An 18227-nucleotide genomic window follows, 5' to 3' on the forward strand; every position below is an offset into this window, starting at 1 on the left:
TTACAGGAAGAAGATACTTCATTCGGGGTTTAACTGCATATCCAGAGGGTAGTAAAATCCGTAATGCACGTAACTGCATTGGAGCGAGGGGATTTCAGACCCCAATCAACCATTAATGGACAACTTGCTCTTTTTTTAGCCAAACGTCGACTTTGAAGCAGAAAACGACTTTGAAGCAGAAAATATGGAGATGCTACAGAGAAGTAGAAATAGGTTGCAAGATCCAGTAGGAAGTTCAAGGAAGATTTGCCAGATGACTAGTACATGCTGTATGTTTCCCCTTTGTGTGGCATGGGACCAACCTCAGTGCTTTTTTTAATTACCTTCAACTGTGACAATGGTCAGAATAAAGAAAAACATTGGAGAGATTTACACTATAAACTGGATTATACCAAATCAAAAAAAAAAATGTATTAGGACACCCACAAATCATCTGAGCAACTTCTCTCATACACACCATTTAGAGCTACTTGACTCTTGCTAATTTCAACATGAAAAAACAAAAAAGGAACTAAAAAAAAAAAAAGGACAGACTGCGAGTAAGTGAGCACAACCGAAGAAACATTGTTACTTTTACTGCGATTTCGGTAGTACTCACATCTTTCAACAGTACTGAACATTTACTTCACAACTATGGCTGTACACAACACACAATAACCATCACCTCTGTGCACCACCTTGCCTTTTCAGCGAGCGATCCAATTGTTGAACAGCAACTGAAAAATGCATGCCCGAAAATCCAAAATGAAAGCCAGAATTTTTAATATTTACTTACCCATACACACTGCTGGCTTTCTAATCTTCTTCCTCTGCGCACTTCAATTCTCTCTCATTGGTGAAAACCGAAATACGAACTAGTGAAATGGCTAATCTGCGGCAGCTTCAGGTCTTCATGCTGTTGATTCTGCGGCAGCTTCAGGTCTTCATGCTGTGGACGTCAAACTAAACCTGCCAACCACAACAAAAAAATCCATAAACCAGAAAGGCATCATTGTTAAAGATACACAAAAACTAAGAAAATGAACTTATAAGAGAATACATCATCAAAATATACAAAATCAGAACATATAGAAAATAAGAAAACAAACATCCTTGGTACAAGTTATTAGGGTTCCAAATAGTCCATGCCTTATCACCGGTTTCTGCACAGGTTCTGCACTACCGCCACCGCGAGCTTTTAGAACCATACCAAGCACAACATTTGGCTTCAAAATCCAAACATGAACAGGAAGATGAAAGACAAAGAAAAACAGCTCAAGTGAAGGAAGGGAAATTAAAATAAAAGGAAAGAAGTTAGAAACCCCAAACCAATAACAGGTACACATATGAAACATGCAAAATATCCAAAAATACCTTCAATTCTTCCGCAAGGCCACCTTGTAATATCACCCCACTCTCATTTATGCACCCATCATCTTCCAAAAGTAATACCTCTGAATTTGATTCACCACAAACAAAACCCTGCACATAACAACCCTGTCTGTTGTCATTCTTCATTTCATGCCTGAACCCAGAATTTTCACTACTACTACTACTACTTGCTACACATGATTCCAAGCCTACATCACATGAACTGACCTCAGTATTGACATTAGCACTGCTGCTGCTGCTACTGCTGCACGGCTCACCTCCAACTTTTTCCTCACTCAATTCCCTTGCTGCTTTCTCAGCGTGTCCTGAACCTGCACGTCGAGCATCCTCGACTGCGCTAGCCGGACACGTTACTCCTGATGCGCAACTAATTCCTGGTGTACTGTTCATTCTTTCTTCATTAGGTTCAACAGATGTCCTATCTTCTATCCTACCTTGTTGTACAGACTCCTCTGAAACTTTTTCGTTCTCCAAGCGACTAAAAGTACAACCAACATCAGCACCAATACCGACTGTACTTGTAGAGGCATCCTCCATAGTACCCTCCGCAGAACAGACTTGATAAGTTCCACTAGTAGAGCAAATTATAGGTGAAACAGAGTCCTGCCTTTGCGGGCTAATGGAAGCACCTTTTTGTGGTCTCTCGCAGACATGGTGACCAACTTCAGCATCCTTTCTCCTCTGGATCTGACATGTTCCACCACCAGACCGACTTCCAATTTCAGGAGACAAAGATTCTCGCCTTACTGGGCTAATAGAAGCACGTTTCTGTGGTCTCTCGTCACCTGGACTCCCTTCAACATCATTTTTCCTCTTGAGCCGCCTCTCTGATGGAGAACCATTCTTGCTACACTCCCTTGTTTTTTCAGACTCTTGATGATGACTTGTAACCCTAGATGATGTACGGGGTCGTTTGTACCCTTCTGGAAACACATATGAGGGAATCTGCTTTCTACGAACATGAGAAACATATATGTCCATTCCTGGTTTCCAAAACATGTACATGTTCACTGAATGCCTGAATTCCTCCACTGTGCCCCGAATATCAAATTGCTGTCCTTCCTGAACCTCCACCCCTTGATTCCTCTGCAAACCCATGAAAAATGCACTATGCGAGCACTGTTTAGAAATGTCTGCATATTCATGAGGATATGGATGGCACTGCAACATACCAACAGTGTCTCTCTCTATCTGCAACATAAAAAATACAAATAAAAAAAACAATGAGTGGTGCAAAAACTCAACTTAAACGATAACCCGCTTGCAATCCCAATTCTCTCTTCTTATTCATTTACTAGTTTCCGCTGCTCAGGTAAGGGAAGCATTAACTTTACCTTGAGAGTTAATTGCCTCAACCTGGACTCTACCCAGCCTTTCCAAGAAAGTAAATCATCAGCATCTGCCGCAATGATGTCAATTTGCAGATAATTTTTGTACGTTTCAAAAAATAGGTAAGGCTCAAACAAAGCACTCCACTGTGCTTTATTCAGCTCTACCTCCTGGAAACAGAGAAGAAAAATATTTTAGTACGTGATATTTTACCTCACAGATCTTGTTAATTATGCACGTAAGAATCCACGTAAGAATCCTATGTAAACTGATGAGTAATTAATTATGCTATTACCTCACAGATCTTGTTACCCTTCTCAAATTGCTCCATCATAACTCGAAGCGTACTTGTCGAAACATTATAGCTGGAGTTCATGCAAGGGTATGCAGGGGTAATAATCGGCATATGATGTGTTCGATCTCTAGGATTCTTACGTGGATCCCATACAGGTATCAGAAGTTCATCATCCTCCTCTATTGCACACAACATAACAGGATTCGGCCAGCGCCACTGGGTATATACCCTGAAAAATCTGGAAACCAGCATACTAGGGACTGCATTAGGGTAAAGCTGACATACGCGCGCAACCAGAAGAGCCCAATTTACTCCACCGAGAAATCCAGTCACCTGAACCACAACAAACTTAGAGTAAGTAAAATGTGCAGATGAACTGAAAATCATAACATAGAAGATCACTTACATTTGAATAGACACCACGTCTTTTTGCCCAGAACTTCAAACATCGGAGGGTCGTGCAGAAATGCTAGCAGACAAAAGTAAACAGTTGAGGACAGGTAAATAGATGAAGAGGAAAACATGAAAGTCAAACAAAACCCATATCATTACCTCCACATTCGGAACAAGTCGAAGAATTTGATCAGCAACCCTGCAACCATTCAGACTCCGAACAGTTTGCTCATCAACGTTGTACAACACAGATAAATCAGAGATGTCCAAATCCTGTGCAATTAAACTTCTATCAGATACAAACATAAATTACATATATAGTAAAGAAAAATAAGTAAATAACAACCATCCACGGTATCCAGTTAACAATGGTTATTGGAATACTGTGTTGGTCAATGGTATTGACCATAACCAAACAAGCGCTTCACTTTCACAGACACTTACTTCAGGAACAACCAGAAGGGACACACTTGCATAAAGAAGATCAATTGAGATCCCAGAATATTTGAATTTCATCACGGGAACATGTGCATCCGGAACTGGCTGCAGTTCAGTAACTTCTTCCATATGAGACAGGATATCATGCAATATAATAAAGAAATCCTGCGAAGGACGAGAGTAAACACAAAGATTTAGTTTGATTGGATCAACCATATAATATCAACATAATAGGCACTTTGATAGTTTACCTCGCGATTTACATAGGATGGCCCAACACACAAGGTGTCTATGTCTGCTCCAGGGCCATGCACCTGCCAAGAAATAAGGTAAGTTGAAGATGATCTTAAACATGAAAATAAGAGAATGACTTTGATCCAAATCACAACCACATCCAATATAGCTTTCGGCAGCTCGAAGTGCTCGATGAAGCGCGAAATGGATTCATGAGCCGATTTGCATAAAAAAGAGCAAACAGAAGTTAAGTCCAAGCTCTACAGCTTAAGTTTGAAAAGGTAGGCCCAAAATAAGTTGCTAGAACAATTATATGACGAAAGGACAACTACAGAGGAGGTCCAAGTAATCAACTAATTTTGGGAGTGTTCTGTAGGAAATCATATGGCGCTCACATAGTAGCAGAACTTCGAAGTTTCTACTACATGTAGACCCACTAAAAACCAAGGTGTCTTAAAAAAAATCCTTCACAAATGACACCAAGGGGTATCACTAGCAATAAAACACAGGCAACACCTCTTTCACTGATTCAATATCAAACTCTCTACTTTCTGCTACATAAGACCCAACCAATCTCAATAATAAAGCAGAACTGAAATATAAAATTAGAACGTAATATTAATTTTAGAGCATATCTTACCCCCAAACGATATGATCCAAAAGTAAATAGGACAGCATTTGCATCTTCCACCATCTGGTCTGTATACCCTTTTTGACGGGTAAGTTGTTTAACCCATGCTTTCACAACCTAATACATAACAGCGCCAATATTTATGAACACATGATTAAAGCAAAAGCAAAAAAGTGTTTACAGCAAATTAAAACCCCAAATCAAACAACAGTTAATCATAAACTCTCTCCGAGTCAATCTCCTACAACTAGCCAAAATTGTATACAGCATTCATGGTTCCACTAGACACACTTAAGCACAAAGAGTATTACAAAATCCCATGAATCAAATTGAAGTCTGACTCAATTTGTACCTGATTGATCTGACTCAGAATCTCTTCTCTTTGAGCAGCTTCTTCTTTACTTTCGTATAATCCAGAATCCACCAAAAACTTCACAAATACAATCAAAAAACAAAATCAGAAACACAACAAACAAAACAAAACAAATCCGAAATTTCCACAAACTCATACCTTCTCCAATTCTAAGCTTCTCTGCAAATCAGATTCAGTTGGACCAGCAATTGAAATTGGATTTGTAACACCAAGCTTCTTCTTCACCATTGACACAGACGGTGATGAACCGCCACTCTCAACCTCCAATACCCCCATTTCACGAACCCTAAAATATTCTTTTTAATTTTTTTTTAATCTTCACGCACACAAACAAACACACACGCAAAATAAATTTATGAATCGATGAAATCAAAATTGAAAACCCTAAATAATTTAACAAGATTGGCGGAAATTGGAATAGAGAAATCGAAACCCTAAGAGAGAGAGAAGAAGGAGGCTCTTCTGATTTCTGATCGGATCGAAGAAAGAAAAAAAAAAACAAATAAAAAAAAGTGCTTTTTTGGGGGATTTTTATATAAAAACTGATAATTATTTATATGAATTGTTAAAAATCCGATACGTGTTATGACGCGTTAGAGACCGTAGGATTGGATTGATTAGTTTGATGTGGAAGGTTTAGAGGGGTTGTACATATTGAAATTGGTAGAATTGGTTGCAGTGAATCATTAATTAAACGTTTTCTTTCCTAGTGGGAGTCCCATTGAGATTTATGGGATAGGACGCGGATTATGGAAACTTCCTAGATGAAGCTGATGAACTCAAAAAGGGAATTAGGAGAATGGTCTAGAAAAGTATAAAGTTAGATTGTTAGTGAGTAATTATGGAAATTTTACTGCTAAACTCTTTTGTGATAAGTTTTATGTCCAGTCTAAACTGGGGCTATGCCATTTAATTGGGGACTAATACTAGATGATAAAATAGGGTTATTGGGAGAAAATTCATAGAATCCTCTTATCCAATATTTATATTAATGTCCAATATACCCTTATTAAATTAGTGCTAATTCGGATTATTAAATAATGTTTAATCAAGTTAATCCTGAAATTAACTTTCATTAATCGATAATCAAAACTTGTACAAAAAAATTAGTTTTTACTCGATCCAGAATCGGTTTATGTTAGTGGATTTGTAAACCGGTTCTGGGTTGAGTTTTATGCTTAGGAAGATGTAAACCCAGAATCGGAGTTTTATCAATACCCACATAAACCGATTCCAAAAATGGGACATTTTTAATGCACATGTAAACCGATTATGCCTTACTTTCAGAAACAAAATATTTATTACATAGTTTAGGAAATTAGCCCACTACATATATATAGGACTCACTATGGGAATTTTAGAATTTGACACATCAAATGCTCATCAATGAACCTCCGAGCACGTCGGTACAACGTTGTATATTCTTTGTGGTGAATGAACTTTCTTTCCCCATTACGAATTCTCCATAGCCCGTTGAATCGTTCCAGCTGAAATTCAACGAATTCTTATATGTTAGTATGTGAAACTCGTGTAGTTGACATGGGTATAAAAATGATAGCATTACTCACTTTTTCCCTAAGAGGAGCTCTTGGATGATAGTGGTACACCATATTTCTAACTATTACGTACTCTCGAATTGCCCGTTTAATGTATTGGAATCGAAATGCCAAGTCTCTCCATTTGCGGTTGTTGGGATTCGCGGTACGCCCATAAAAGAACTCTTTTAACTCTCTTCCAAAACATTGAATAGATTTCATTCGGACGTTCACGGGACGTATTAGCAAAGGATTCAACGAGACACAAATCTTCATGCGGTTCCCATTCCATTTTCTAGGCTAAGTGTGTGATATGGGAGTGGGTGAAAGAGGTTGTCCTTATATAGATAAGGACTCAACGGCTATTTTTTTCAAATTCAAATCAAACAATCGGATTTTATGTATGTCCACATAAACCGATTGTGTCCTTACAAAATCATATAAATTGTGCCTCTCAACAATCGGGCTTTTTTAATGCACATGTAAACCGATTGTCAAAGTTACTGAACTTTTCTTCAACAAATCGGATTACATTTGTGTACATGTAAACCGATTCTAAAAGTTACAGAACTTTTCTTCTTACCAATCGGGCTACATATTGGTTGATGAAAACCGATTCTTGGCTTCAAAAGTTACAGGAGTTTTCTTCATCACAATCAGGTTTGATAAAGTTAAATGTAAATCGATTCTGAAACTGAACCTATGGGAAATTATCAGAATCGGGTTACATATAGTTACATGTAACCCGATTCTGATAGAAAAAATACTAGAATCCTGAAATTTTTTCAAACACATTAAGTCATTCATAAACTAGAAACCAGATTAAGTCATTCATAGACTAGGAGTGTAACCAAACATAATTCGACGATAAGTTTAAGACAAGACATAAGTTTTGACTCCATAATTATCCATACTTAAAGACATAAACATGACTACAACCATTCATTCATGAACATCCCCACCACGACCACGTCCACCGCGTGCTCGTTTAGTAGGTTGGGCGCTGCTCGATGCACCTTCAGACATCTTTTTGGAAGGGGCTCTCTTTCCCTTCTTCTTTGTCTCATCCTCCTCCTCCTCCTACTCCTCAGAATCATCCTCATCCTGCTCCCCAAACTTTGCACCAGCTTCTACATCTTCGAGACTGTTCAATTCATCAATTAGCTTTTCATTGGCCTTTACATTTTTCCCTTCCCTGATTTCCAGCTTTGCCCGGGTTATCATGTATTCGACTCATCTTCTATGTTTCAATTTCAAATAACAAACATATAATGCTAAAACCATAAACAAAATCGTAATTGAGTAATAATACGCACCAAGTATTCGAGAGTCGTATCTTTCTCCTCTATCATGGGCCTCTCATCTACTCGTATCACACGAGTATGCGAAACATTGAGGTACCACGGCATGTAACCCGCAATTGCATCGTCATCTGTTCGAGAAGGACCAACCAAAGGATATTTGTGAAACGCTCTATTATCTTAATACTCACATGATGGCAAAGGCTTGAGAACAATGACAATATCACTGTCATGTGCTTCATTTTTGTGTCATTGAATTTGAAATCCTTGTGCGCCTTTGGGATTCTTTGTATGTAACCGCATTGTCTTGCGGCTCTCGACGAGTTGTACATTACATATCCACTTGGGTGAAACAAAGGCCCATGATATTCACTTTGGTCTGAGCACCCAACCATCTTTCCTTTTCCTTTAGCCGAAGCCTCCTTGTAAGGATCAAAGACAACATCTTTCGTCGTCAAGTTGTCTAACTGTCGTCTCAAATTCAAATAATCCATTCTTTGTTTCTTCGGCTTACTTATGTAGATGTACTTGGTTCCATACTGCTGTCCGTCCTAATCCTTGTTCTCAAAATCCCTTTTAGCAAATATTGGGAAGTGAAAATATATCCACGCCTGCAGAAAAGCCATATTCCCTCCGAGTTGGTTCCTTTGAGCCCTAGAAGCCTTTCTCAACTGCGTCAAAGAGTGTGCAAGGATGGCAATGCCCCAAGAGTAGTCCTGTATCTTGTTAAATGGTTGCAGCAGCTGGATAAAGTTGGCGTTAACACGGGCACCGGAAATGTCGGGGAAGATAACAGCTCCAAGGATATAGAGGACATACGCATTGGCCGTGGCGATGATACGTTGCGGCGTCACCTCTTTTCCCTCATGACGAAGCTTTTTTGTTCCCATAAAGTTGCTCCTCAGCCTCAAGAGATGGAATATCCTCTGCTTTGCCTTGCCTACTAGCATCTCCTTCTTGGTCTTCTCTTCATCCCATTGGAACACTTCCTTGGTCCACTTGTAAATCTTGTCCCAATCAAGCTCTTGCGCGTACTCTTTGTGCTTCACGGCTTTAGCTTCTATGCTAGCTCGGTAATGAACTTCACATCATTTGGAGTTATCGTCATTTCTCAAAACGGAAGATGTAAAGTATTCGTTTCCTCGTAGTATCTCCCGGCGAAGGCGGAACAAAGAGGTATGTCGTAACCAAGGTGGCCCAAATTGTTGACCACATAAAGCAACCCCGTAGAATTGACTAGATCGACCACTTCCGAAACTTCTCCCTTGCTTAATTCATCGGCTATAAGTAGCCATTTCGTCATCATAGTCACTGACGTTCTAGGTTTCATAAGACGAATGACATGCTTGTGATCCTATAAAACCAAACAACCACGATGGACAACAATCAAAACACTACACGGATAATAATGTTTACATTATATGGCACAAGGTTTAGGTACTTACTATGGTATTGTAGACGATGTTGGACCAACTGCCTTTGTATCCCCATAATACATTTCCTCTATCAGCTGGTATCCCTAAAGGTGGATCATCAGGGCCGCGAGCAAGCATCTTCAAATCGTCGGGTATGTGGTCACCTTTCGTCTTCTTTGGAACTTCTTTCTTCTGACCTTTTCCTTTAGGGTCTCCTTCTTGTTCTTGAACGACTTCTCTTATCTCTTTATCACCTTCCTCGTCACCTTCTTCTTCATCACTTTCACCTTCATCACTTTCACTCTCATCACTTTATTCTTCAACATCTTTCTTTCCACGGGCACCTTCATCACTTTCACTCTCATCACTTTCTTCTTCAACACCTTTCTTGCCACAGGCATCTTCATCACTTTCACTCTCATCACTTTCTTCTTCACCACCTTCCTTGCCACCTTCTTCTTCTTCACTTTCACTCTCATCACTTTCTTCTTCACCACCTTCCTTGCCACCACTTTGTTCTTCATTCCTCTCCTCCTCACCACCTTCTTGTTCAGTAGGTGTATCGGAATCAGGTTCTTCATGTGTTGATTGCTCCGCTTGAGGTGGTGGATCATTGATGCTGGTCCCTTTGGCTTTACTCCCCGTGGCCCTTCGGTGAGAAGCATTCAAATTTTTACCTTCTTTTCGACGAGGTACCAAAGGCTTAGGAGTAGCATGGTCATGTTTCATCTTATATTTCTTTTCGGATTGATTTTTTTGCCTGAAGAATGCGGATTTAAGCAACAAAAAACAATGGAATACAATGCATTTTTAAAGTCATGGTAAATAATCGGTTTACTCGATATACATATAAAACCCGATTATTAACATAATGCAATCCACAATCGGGTTTTGTTATGTGCTAATGTACACCGATTCCTGGAATCGGTTTACTCGATATACATATAAAGTCCGTTTATAAACTAAACAATCGGTTTTTTTTGAAGACATATGTAACTCGATTCCTAAAAAAAGATCCAGGAACATTGGCTACCACAATCGGACTATTTATACAATATCGTTCCCCGTTTCCTTTTCACATACATAACAATCGGGCTATAAGTTTATGAACAAAATCCGTTTCTAATAAGAATCGGTTTACTTCGTGACTAACGTAATCCGATTCTGTGAATACTGAAAAAAAAATTATTTCAAAATTCTCGATTTCTAACCTAAAGCATGTTATTAGAGGATTGGGTTGATAGAAAAGTACCTGATTCGACCTATTTCTTCCTCCTGTGCGATACGAGCGACTTCGGATTGTTCTTGCACTTCCCTCGTTCTATTTCGAATCGCTTCAATAAGTCCCGGATCGTCGTCGCTAGAATAATTCCTGTTAGTAGCATACTTCATTTTTGTTGTTGGTTTCGACATTTTATAGAAGAAAGAAACGATTAATCGTCGTCGATCATCGACGATTTTTGGTTTGAAAAAAATGGAAAAAAAGGGAGTGGAGGAGGAGATGAATCGGTTTTTATGTTAAAAATAAAAAATGATTTTTGTTAGTTAGGTTTATTAAGGATTGAAGGGGATAATATAGAAATATTAATATTTTTTTGAGGGTAATTTTGGTAGTTTACATAAATATTAGACACCCCTTATCATTTGAACTGGTTAGATGAAGTAATCTATAGGCCCCAATTAAGTGGCATAGGCCCCAATTTAGCCAGGTTTTATATGCTAACAGTTTCAATATCTGGTATGTCTTTTTTTGAGAAAACCTTCTAGGAAGAAAATTGGTTTACATAATTGATAATCTTGTATTTTCTGCAAATGCCAAATAGAAATCCATTTTTCGTTTATTTTTTTAATGTTCCTCTACTAAATCTTGGTGGATGCTTCTACCTAAGTTTACTAAGAGTCGGAATGGTATTATAATTGTTGTATACTTTAAGCTTTGGACGAATGGTGCAAGAAATTGCATTAGTGTTAAATCAGAAGCAACAAAGTGTGGGTTCATTTGGAAGGAAAGGTGTTGTAGAATATTTCAAGAAAAAGTCAACACATCTCTATAAATTACTTTGGTTGTTCAGGGACATCTTCAATTTTGGAAACCACCAACTATTGTTGTCGAAACAGTTTTTACTGCTCAACCTCATGGTATGCAAGAGTTTCGTCATTGGAAATCTCCTTCAGCAAATCAGTCTAAACTAAACTTTGATGTTGCTTTGATTTCAGTTTCTTGAAATTCGGGTTTTCGTCTGATTTTGAGAAATCGTGCAGGTAAGAGTAAAGGAGCTAAATTTGGGTTTTATAAAGCTAGATGCCTGAAAAGAGCAAAGGCGTTATATTTTTTGCAAGGAAAAAAATCGGAAATGGAGATGAACTTGAATTCTTTCTGGATTGAGAAAGATTTTGAAAGAATGTCAACTTATACGCAAGTAAAGAAATTTAGAATGTCTTATCATAAATAAGAATGTGCTATTGAAATTTTGAACTCTTATTACTTAATTGGTGGTATTTTTCAATGATGTTGTAGTAAGATGATTTGTTCACTCAGATTTGTTGAGAATTTGTTTTAAGACTTAATAAAGAAAATAAGGAAAAATATATATACACAATTTGTCACAAGATGAAGAGACGCTGAGACGCGGGATTCCACTACTTTTCATATTGTTATGGTTCAGTCATTAACTCTAGACAATATAGCTCAAACAAAAGAAGTTGTGACTCTAGTTCTTTGCCAAAAATAGATTTCGTAAAATATTATTTGTAAGTTAAAAGCATGACGCATCTGAAGTATTTAGAACTAAGCATGTGGCATCTAACAAAATAACAAATAATTAATAGAAACCATAAAATAATTAAATCTATGCAAAAAGTCAATAAAAGAATTAATTCATTTACCACAATTATGAAAAGTTGCTTCCTCCGTTGTCCCAGTGATAGGGTTTAGCTCATCATGTTGTTGGAAACGCGCTCAAAAATCATTATTATTGCTCAAAGGGTGTTTACAAATGATGAAAAGGGAGAAATAATTCAAAACCGGGTTTGTAACAATTATATTTGTTACAAACCAAAGAACGATACATAGGATGTTTCACTGTTACTGTTGCTCTAAGACCCACGTCTATGTGTCGCAAACTCTGTAGCAAATAAGTCTGTCCTCCTTGTGTCGCTGTCACTGTAGCATGAACGACAGTGCCTGTGGGTCAATGTTCTTCGTGTAGCAGCAGCAATGGAGGTTTCTGCAGCTTGATTTTTTTCGACTTGTGGTGCTCTATTCCTCTCCCAACATCTCCATCCTCCGATACAACTCCTCATAACTCTATATATACTCGACAGGACTTGACAGGACCACATTAACTCCATAAATCTTCACAATAACTCGCAGTTAAGAAAATATATTCTCGGGTTGTTTTCTTTCCTTTCTTGCCTACGCCATGCATCTGCAGCTGTCAATTATGCGTATAATATCTCCATAATGCCTCTGTTGCGACTCAACAAACTCCAAACACACACAGAACATATTACGAACACACTGTAACTCAAGCAGAACCCGTGAAGAACTTGTGTCCTCTGTTTGCTTCCCCCCAACGATCCAGCCCAAGTTTGTCGAAAAAAAACACCTTACCACCCCTGTTCAACCGTGGAAGGGTGATTACAACTCCATGGGGCGATTAAATCTCGCCAATTCTCCCGGAAATTTCTAACAGAAATATCGTGTTTTCTAACTTCTTCCCTGTTTTCTTCAATGTGATTATCCAGCCCAAATTCGTTGATTCTGACGACCATACCAGGCTTGTTTAGTCCATTCAAGTCAATACCAACGAATTTCTCCGATTAAATTTCCTCAGAAATTTCCCAGAGATCGAACCTTAAAATATGTTCTTCGCTGCAACTATTCCCGCCTAAATCTGAAATTCAAATTAAGAAGATGACCTCCCCTTATCCTATACGGGTTTGACAATAGTAGTTTCCCTGGAAATGGGTTACCCCTTATTAATTGAGGTTCCCCTTAACCAACACTGAGAGTCCGAACAACAAGTGTCTTGTGGGCACCTTAACCACCTTTTCAAGCCGAATTTTCCAAAAATGTTTATTTCCCAAAAATGCCTACAAACACATAAAACACCAAAATTAGTACAAAATCGAGTGCCAACAATATATAGTATTGAGAACAAATTAGACACAAAATGTGTCTATCAAATACCCCCAAACTTATTATTTGCTAGTCCTCGAGCAAAACTAATAAAAAAATAAAATCGAGTTAATCTCGGGAGGGTTTACCAGAGGTGTACCCACAAAACCTTTACTCCAGACCCTAACTATCTACGCAAAACCTTGGAAGGCACTAAAGAATCTCCGTGGTTGGCATACTCTCATTGACTACAAGAGGAAGTACCCTGATGCGAAATTCCAATTGTTGTACACGATTTTGCGCTCAAGCATACTAAAATTCATATAAAGTGACAGAGCTCTACTCAGATAGTTTCTGTACATCATAACCGGAGACAACCAATCACATGGAAAGATTAAGAAGATGGATAAAGAGAAAAGATAGATGGTTTAAAGTGAACAGTGTTTCCCATATCTGTCTGAAGGCCTCTGCCAAGATGGACCTATCCTAATGGACTGAGATACCGGTCTGACTAATATCAACACAACTGGCATATACAAGGGGACCAGTGGTCGATAAACCTAACTCTAGGTCAACACAACTGACATATAAAAGGGCACCAGTGGTCGACTTTATTGAATTTATTCTGGTTGGTCTGATGGTCTGGTCTTAATTTTTTTTTTGGCATATAAAACTTGAATCGTGTCCCCCACCAAATCACTTAAAAAATAAAAACAGACGGATTAGGACTCAACGAGATATGGCGAAACTACCATGTTTTTTTTTAAATCTAACACCTGAGCTCTGTGCTTTTATGAATAGACTCTTTAGATGTTTCCATCTAATCAGATTGGTTCCTCAACTCCTACAACCAAGATGTTTCCATCCACTTAGATAGGTTAGTGCTATCCTTAATAGGCATAAATTTCTAGGCTCTGGAGCTTATTTATACCCCTGTTGGCGGCGACGGCAACGGCGATCAGGTGGCGGCGGAACTTCAAGCTCCTCCTGCTGGCGTGAAGGAGGAGAGGTGATGGAGAGCTGGACGTGAAAAAATTAAAAAAAAAAAGAGGATTAATTCCTTTTATACAATTTTTTATTTCCAAAACCTAATTTTCCAAGGATTTCCTTATTGGGCCCGTCCCAAGAATCCTGACCAACCACGGACTCGTCGTCCAAACCAGCGGTTCAACGCCAATTTATGCTCATAAAACGACAATCCAATCATGACATTGAAGCCTTCATCAAGTCGTGGTTTACTCATGCTCTCTAAATCCGGTAACGTCTCAACTTACGACTAAGTTCAATTACTGGTATTGTTATTTATGGCCGGAAAATCACCATTTAGTGATGACTGAGGAACACAGCTTTCCTCAGTAAGTAGGGGACTTAATGTAGATGGTGGATTTTCGACAAGGGCTAAAATCGTAAACTCATAATTATACGAAGCTCTGATCCAGCAATCAGACGTGAGTATTGAGACACGGGTCTCTCATCAAATTCTCAACGGAGAGTACTTTCTCTCGGAGTACATGTAGATATGTAGTCTCACGACTGGACAACGGCATATCTCATGAATACTGAACACTTTCAGTGATTATTTCTATATAGTATCACGAGATGGACGGCTCCTAGACAGCTTGCTCTGCTAGTATAAAGCGATAACGTCTTCAGGAACAAACAACGAGTTTACCCTGACTATATAAAGGATATGACTTACCGACAAGCTCATATCAGGATAATTAATGCTCCTAGACAGCTTGCTCTGCTAGTATAGAGCCACAAAGTTAATTATTCCTAATTAAGATTAATTCTGCCGTGACATTCACTACTGAATTCCCAGAATAATTTATTATTGCTCCTATTCCATGGTCGAATCCACGACTGATCCCATGGAATGGCAATAACAATTGCTCTTATTCCATGGTCGAATCCATGACTGGTCCCATGGAATGAGAATAAACAATTGTTCTGATTTTATGATCGAATCCACAGCTTGATCTCATAGAATAACAATAACTACATTATCTCATTACTCCGATTTCATGATCGAATCCACAACTGGTCTCATAAATGGTAATAGATAAATATTAATTACTTTGATTATATGGTCGAATCCACGATCCCATGGAATGGTAATGCTCACTTTATTATAGTCGAATCCTCAGCTGATCTTATGAATTAATAATAAACATCTTATTACTCAGTTATGTGAATTATTCTCCACCGAATTCCACAATTAGTAATAAATAATCAACAAACGGGCGTCTGAGCTACCTCTAAGTAATCCCCTATTCAAATGGTGAAGGTGTATTCAACGACGATACACTAACAGTCACCGCACGAACGAGTATTTCAAAATACAACGAAACAATGAACCTATGCAAAATAGGGAAGAAAATAATAAATAATTAAAAATATTGACCAGGGTACTGGGAGCATGGACACACGACCGACCGACCGTGTCGTGGTCAATCCCACGCCAGTTTTATATTTTTAATGCATTTTTATTATTTTCCATGATTTGATGAAAATTCTCTCATTTTATCAAATCTCCTTCGTCTCGAGGAAACTCCTCGGTTTCATGGTATTTTCATAAATTCGTAAAAAATAATATAAAATTAAGGAAAGAAGTGTGGGGCGTGACCGTTGGCCAACCGGCCATGCCTTGGTCCCAGCCGGCCCCACACCTCACGGTTCCTCATTATTTTTTATTATTATTTGTTTTCTCTAATTTCATGAAAAAACTCCTTGATTTCATGGTACTTTGCACAAATCATCAAATAAAATTATGAAAACTTGTGGGACCGGGCCACTAGCCGGTCCCACACGCCCCTTGTTTTATTATTTTATTTTATTTTTCCTTGAATTCATCAAATTCCTTGATTTCATGGTATTTCTCTCAAACTAGGAAAAATTCCCTCAAATCATGAAAAATACTTAAAAAAATATAAAAAATTATGAAAACTCGCGGGACCGGGCCCCTAGCCGGCCGGCCATTCCCCCACGGTCCCACACGCCCGTGTTTTTATTATTTTAATATTTTTTGCTTCCTTGAACTCATGAAAACTCCTTCAATTCATCGAAACTCCCTAAATTCATCAAATTTCTTAAAATTCATGAATTCTTCATAAAATCATCAAAAATATTATAAAATTAAGGAAAATGGCACCATAGGACCGTGGTCACGACCGGTCGACCATGCCTTGACCTAGGCGGTCCCACACCACCTTATTCCTTGTTTTATAATTATTTTCCATCATCTCATGGTGTTTTCCTCAGTTTCATCGAAACCCTAATTTTGGCATATTTTCTCGAATGGATGCTCAATTGCACGCCAGAAAATATCAAAATTCTCAGGACTGAGACGCGGACGCCTTGGGGACACGAGCACGATATGTTGATCGACCAAGATTGGCTCTTTGCCTTACAGAATCCGGTCCCATCAAGTTTCACAGTTTTGACCTAATTTGCACAATTGCACGTATTAGGTCCAAGACTCTTCCAAACACTTTGGATTTTCATGAAGTGATCATCAGGCGGTCACGTGACTACCCAGGGCCGGTTTCATGACCCCATGGTAGGTCTCTCACTCCGTCATAATTAATTAGGTTTTCTCACCTAAGGCTCAGACGAGCATTTTCGAATAAATGATTAAACCAGCATTTAATCATTCTTTCACCAACAAATCGTCAACTCTTCAGGAGTTCTTTGTATTTGCTCACGTGAGCATATGGACACTACATGGTTGATCCATGGTCCCATGTAGTTGCTCCATCCTTCTTCCCATGGTTAAACTTCTGACGAACCATGAATTGATCATCAATTGATCAAATTAGGGTTTCTGAATCCAAGAATCATCATTCCAGATTCCAACCTTAATAATTTTACGACGACCTCATGGTCATTAATTTTATTAAATATGATCGGTTCAACGACCAATATTCTAATTAATATTTTTGGTACGCTGCCAATTATCCATCAGATGAGCAACACATGCTCAGACGATCAAATATTCAACAATTCATCACATGAGCAACACTTGCTCAGATGATAAGTATTTGATCAAACCAAGGAATATTGGTTCAACAATCAATATTCAACGATCCATCGAATGAGCAATACTTGCTCACTTCATCGTAAGAACTATACCTCTGTCTCATGACATGTTCAATTCATGAGTTTCAGAACATCATGTTCAACTCAACAACTACAGGGACTCATAATCCCATCAAACCGCGAAGTCATCAATTGAGTAACATACCACGAGACGTCAATCGTGTCACTTTGGGGGAATATCACTTAGGGTTTTGGTATGGCGGTCTACGGCACGTGTGTTCAAACACACGATGGAATGTGAGCAAGTCGTGCAATCAGTTGAAAGATTTCACAAAGTAGTGGATGGAAAATCGACCAAGTCTCCACACGTTGAGCAATTGGTTTCAAACACGATCTCCACTTCCCCACTCCTTGATTCCATCAATTGCCACACTTCATGGGGTCATGGTGTCTAAAATTCCAGCAATATAAATAAGTCTCTGAATCATGATTGACGGATCAGCATCAACAGTATCATCAATCTCACGTCTCATCGACAACACGAGATCATCAACTCATCAATTGAGCAACTACTCTCAATTGAGCAATTTCAATCATTCAGAGCTTATCATATTCATAATTCACACACCCACAATCTTTGATTACCATTGATTCCACACATTTCCCAGCTTCCCTCCTACAGATCAACCCATCCTCTCTTGTGACCGAATTTACTCTGGAACGGTCATTGTCTTGATTTAGGCCGGAGCACTAC

General features: G+C 38.6%; 1 protein-coding gene across 1 annotated transcript; it reads right to left on the reverse strand.

The window, feature by feature from the left end:
* Positions 1-368: 368 nt before the first annotated feature.
* Positions 369-5553, reverse strand: LOC113349258 (nuclear poly(A) polymerase 4-like). The gene is made up of 13 exons (XM_026593192.1): positions 5203-5553; positions 5044-5121; positions 4701-4808; positions 4078-4140; positions 3833-3991; positions 3548-3661; positions 3402-3464; positions 2996-3328; positions 2706-2870; positions 1579-2562; positions 1354-1461; positions 1129-1205; positions 369-948 (listed from the first exon to the last, which is right to left on the reverse strand). Exons 1-13 carry the CDS (start codon positions 5338-5340, stop codon positions 924-926), a joined length of 2415 nt encoding a protein of 804 aa, XP_026448977.1. The 5' UTR covers positions 5341-5553; the 3' UTR covers positions 369-923.
* Between the last annotated feature and the right edge of the window lie 12674 nt (positions 5554-18227).

Source organism: Papaver somniferum, chromosome 2 (genome assembly GCF_003573695.1).
Source record: "Papaver somniferum cultivar HN1 chromosome 2, ASM357369v1, whole genome shotgun sequence".
NCBI classification, from domain to species: Eukaryota; Viridiplantae; Streptophyta; class Magnoliopsida; order Ranunculales; family Papaveraceae; genus Papaver; species Papaver somniferum.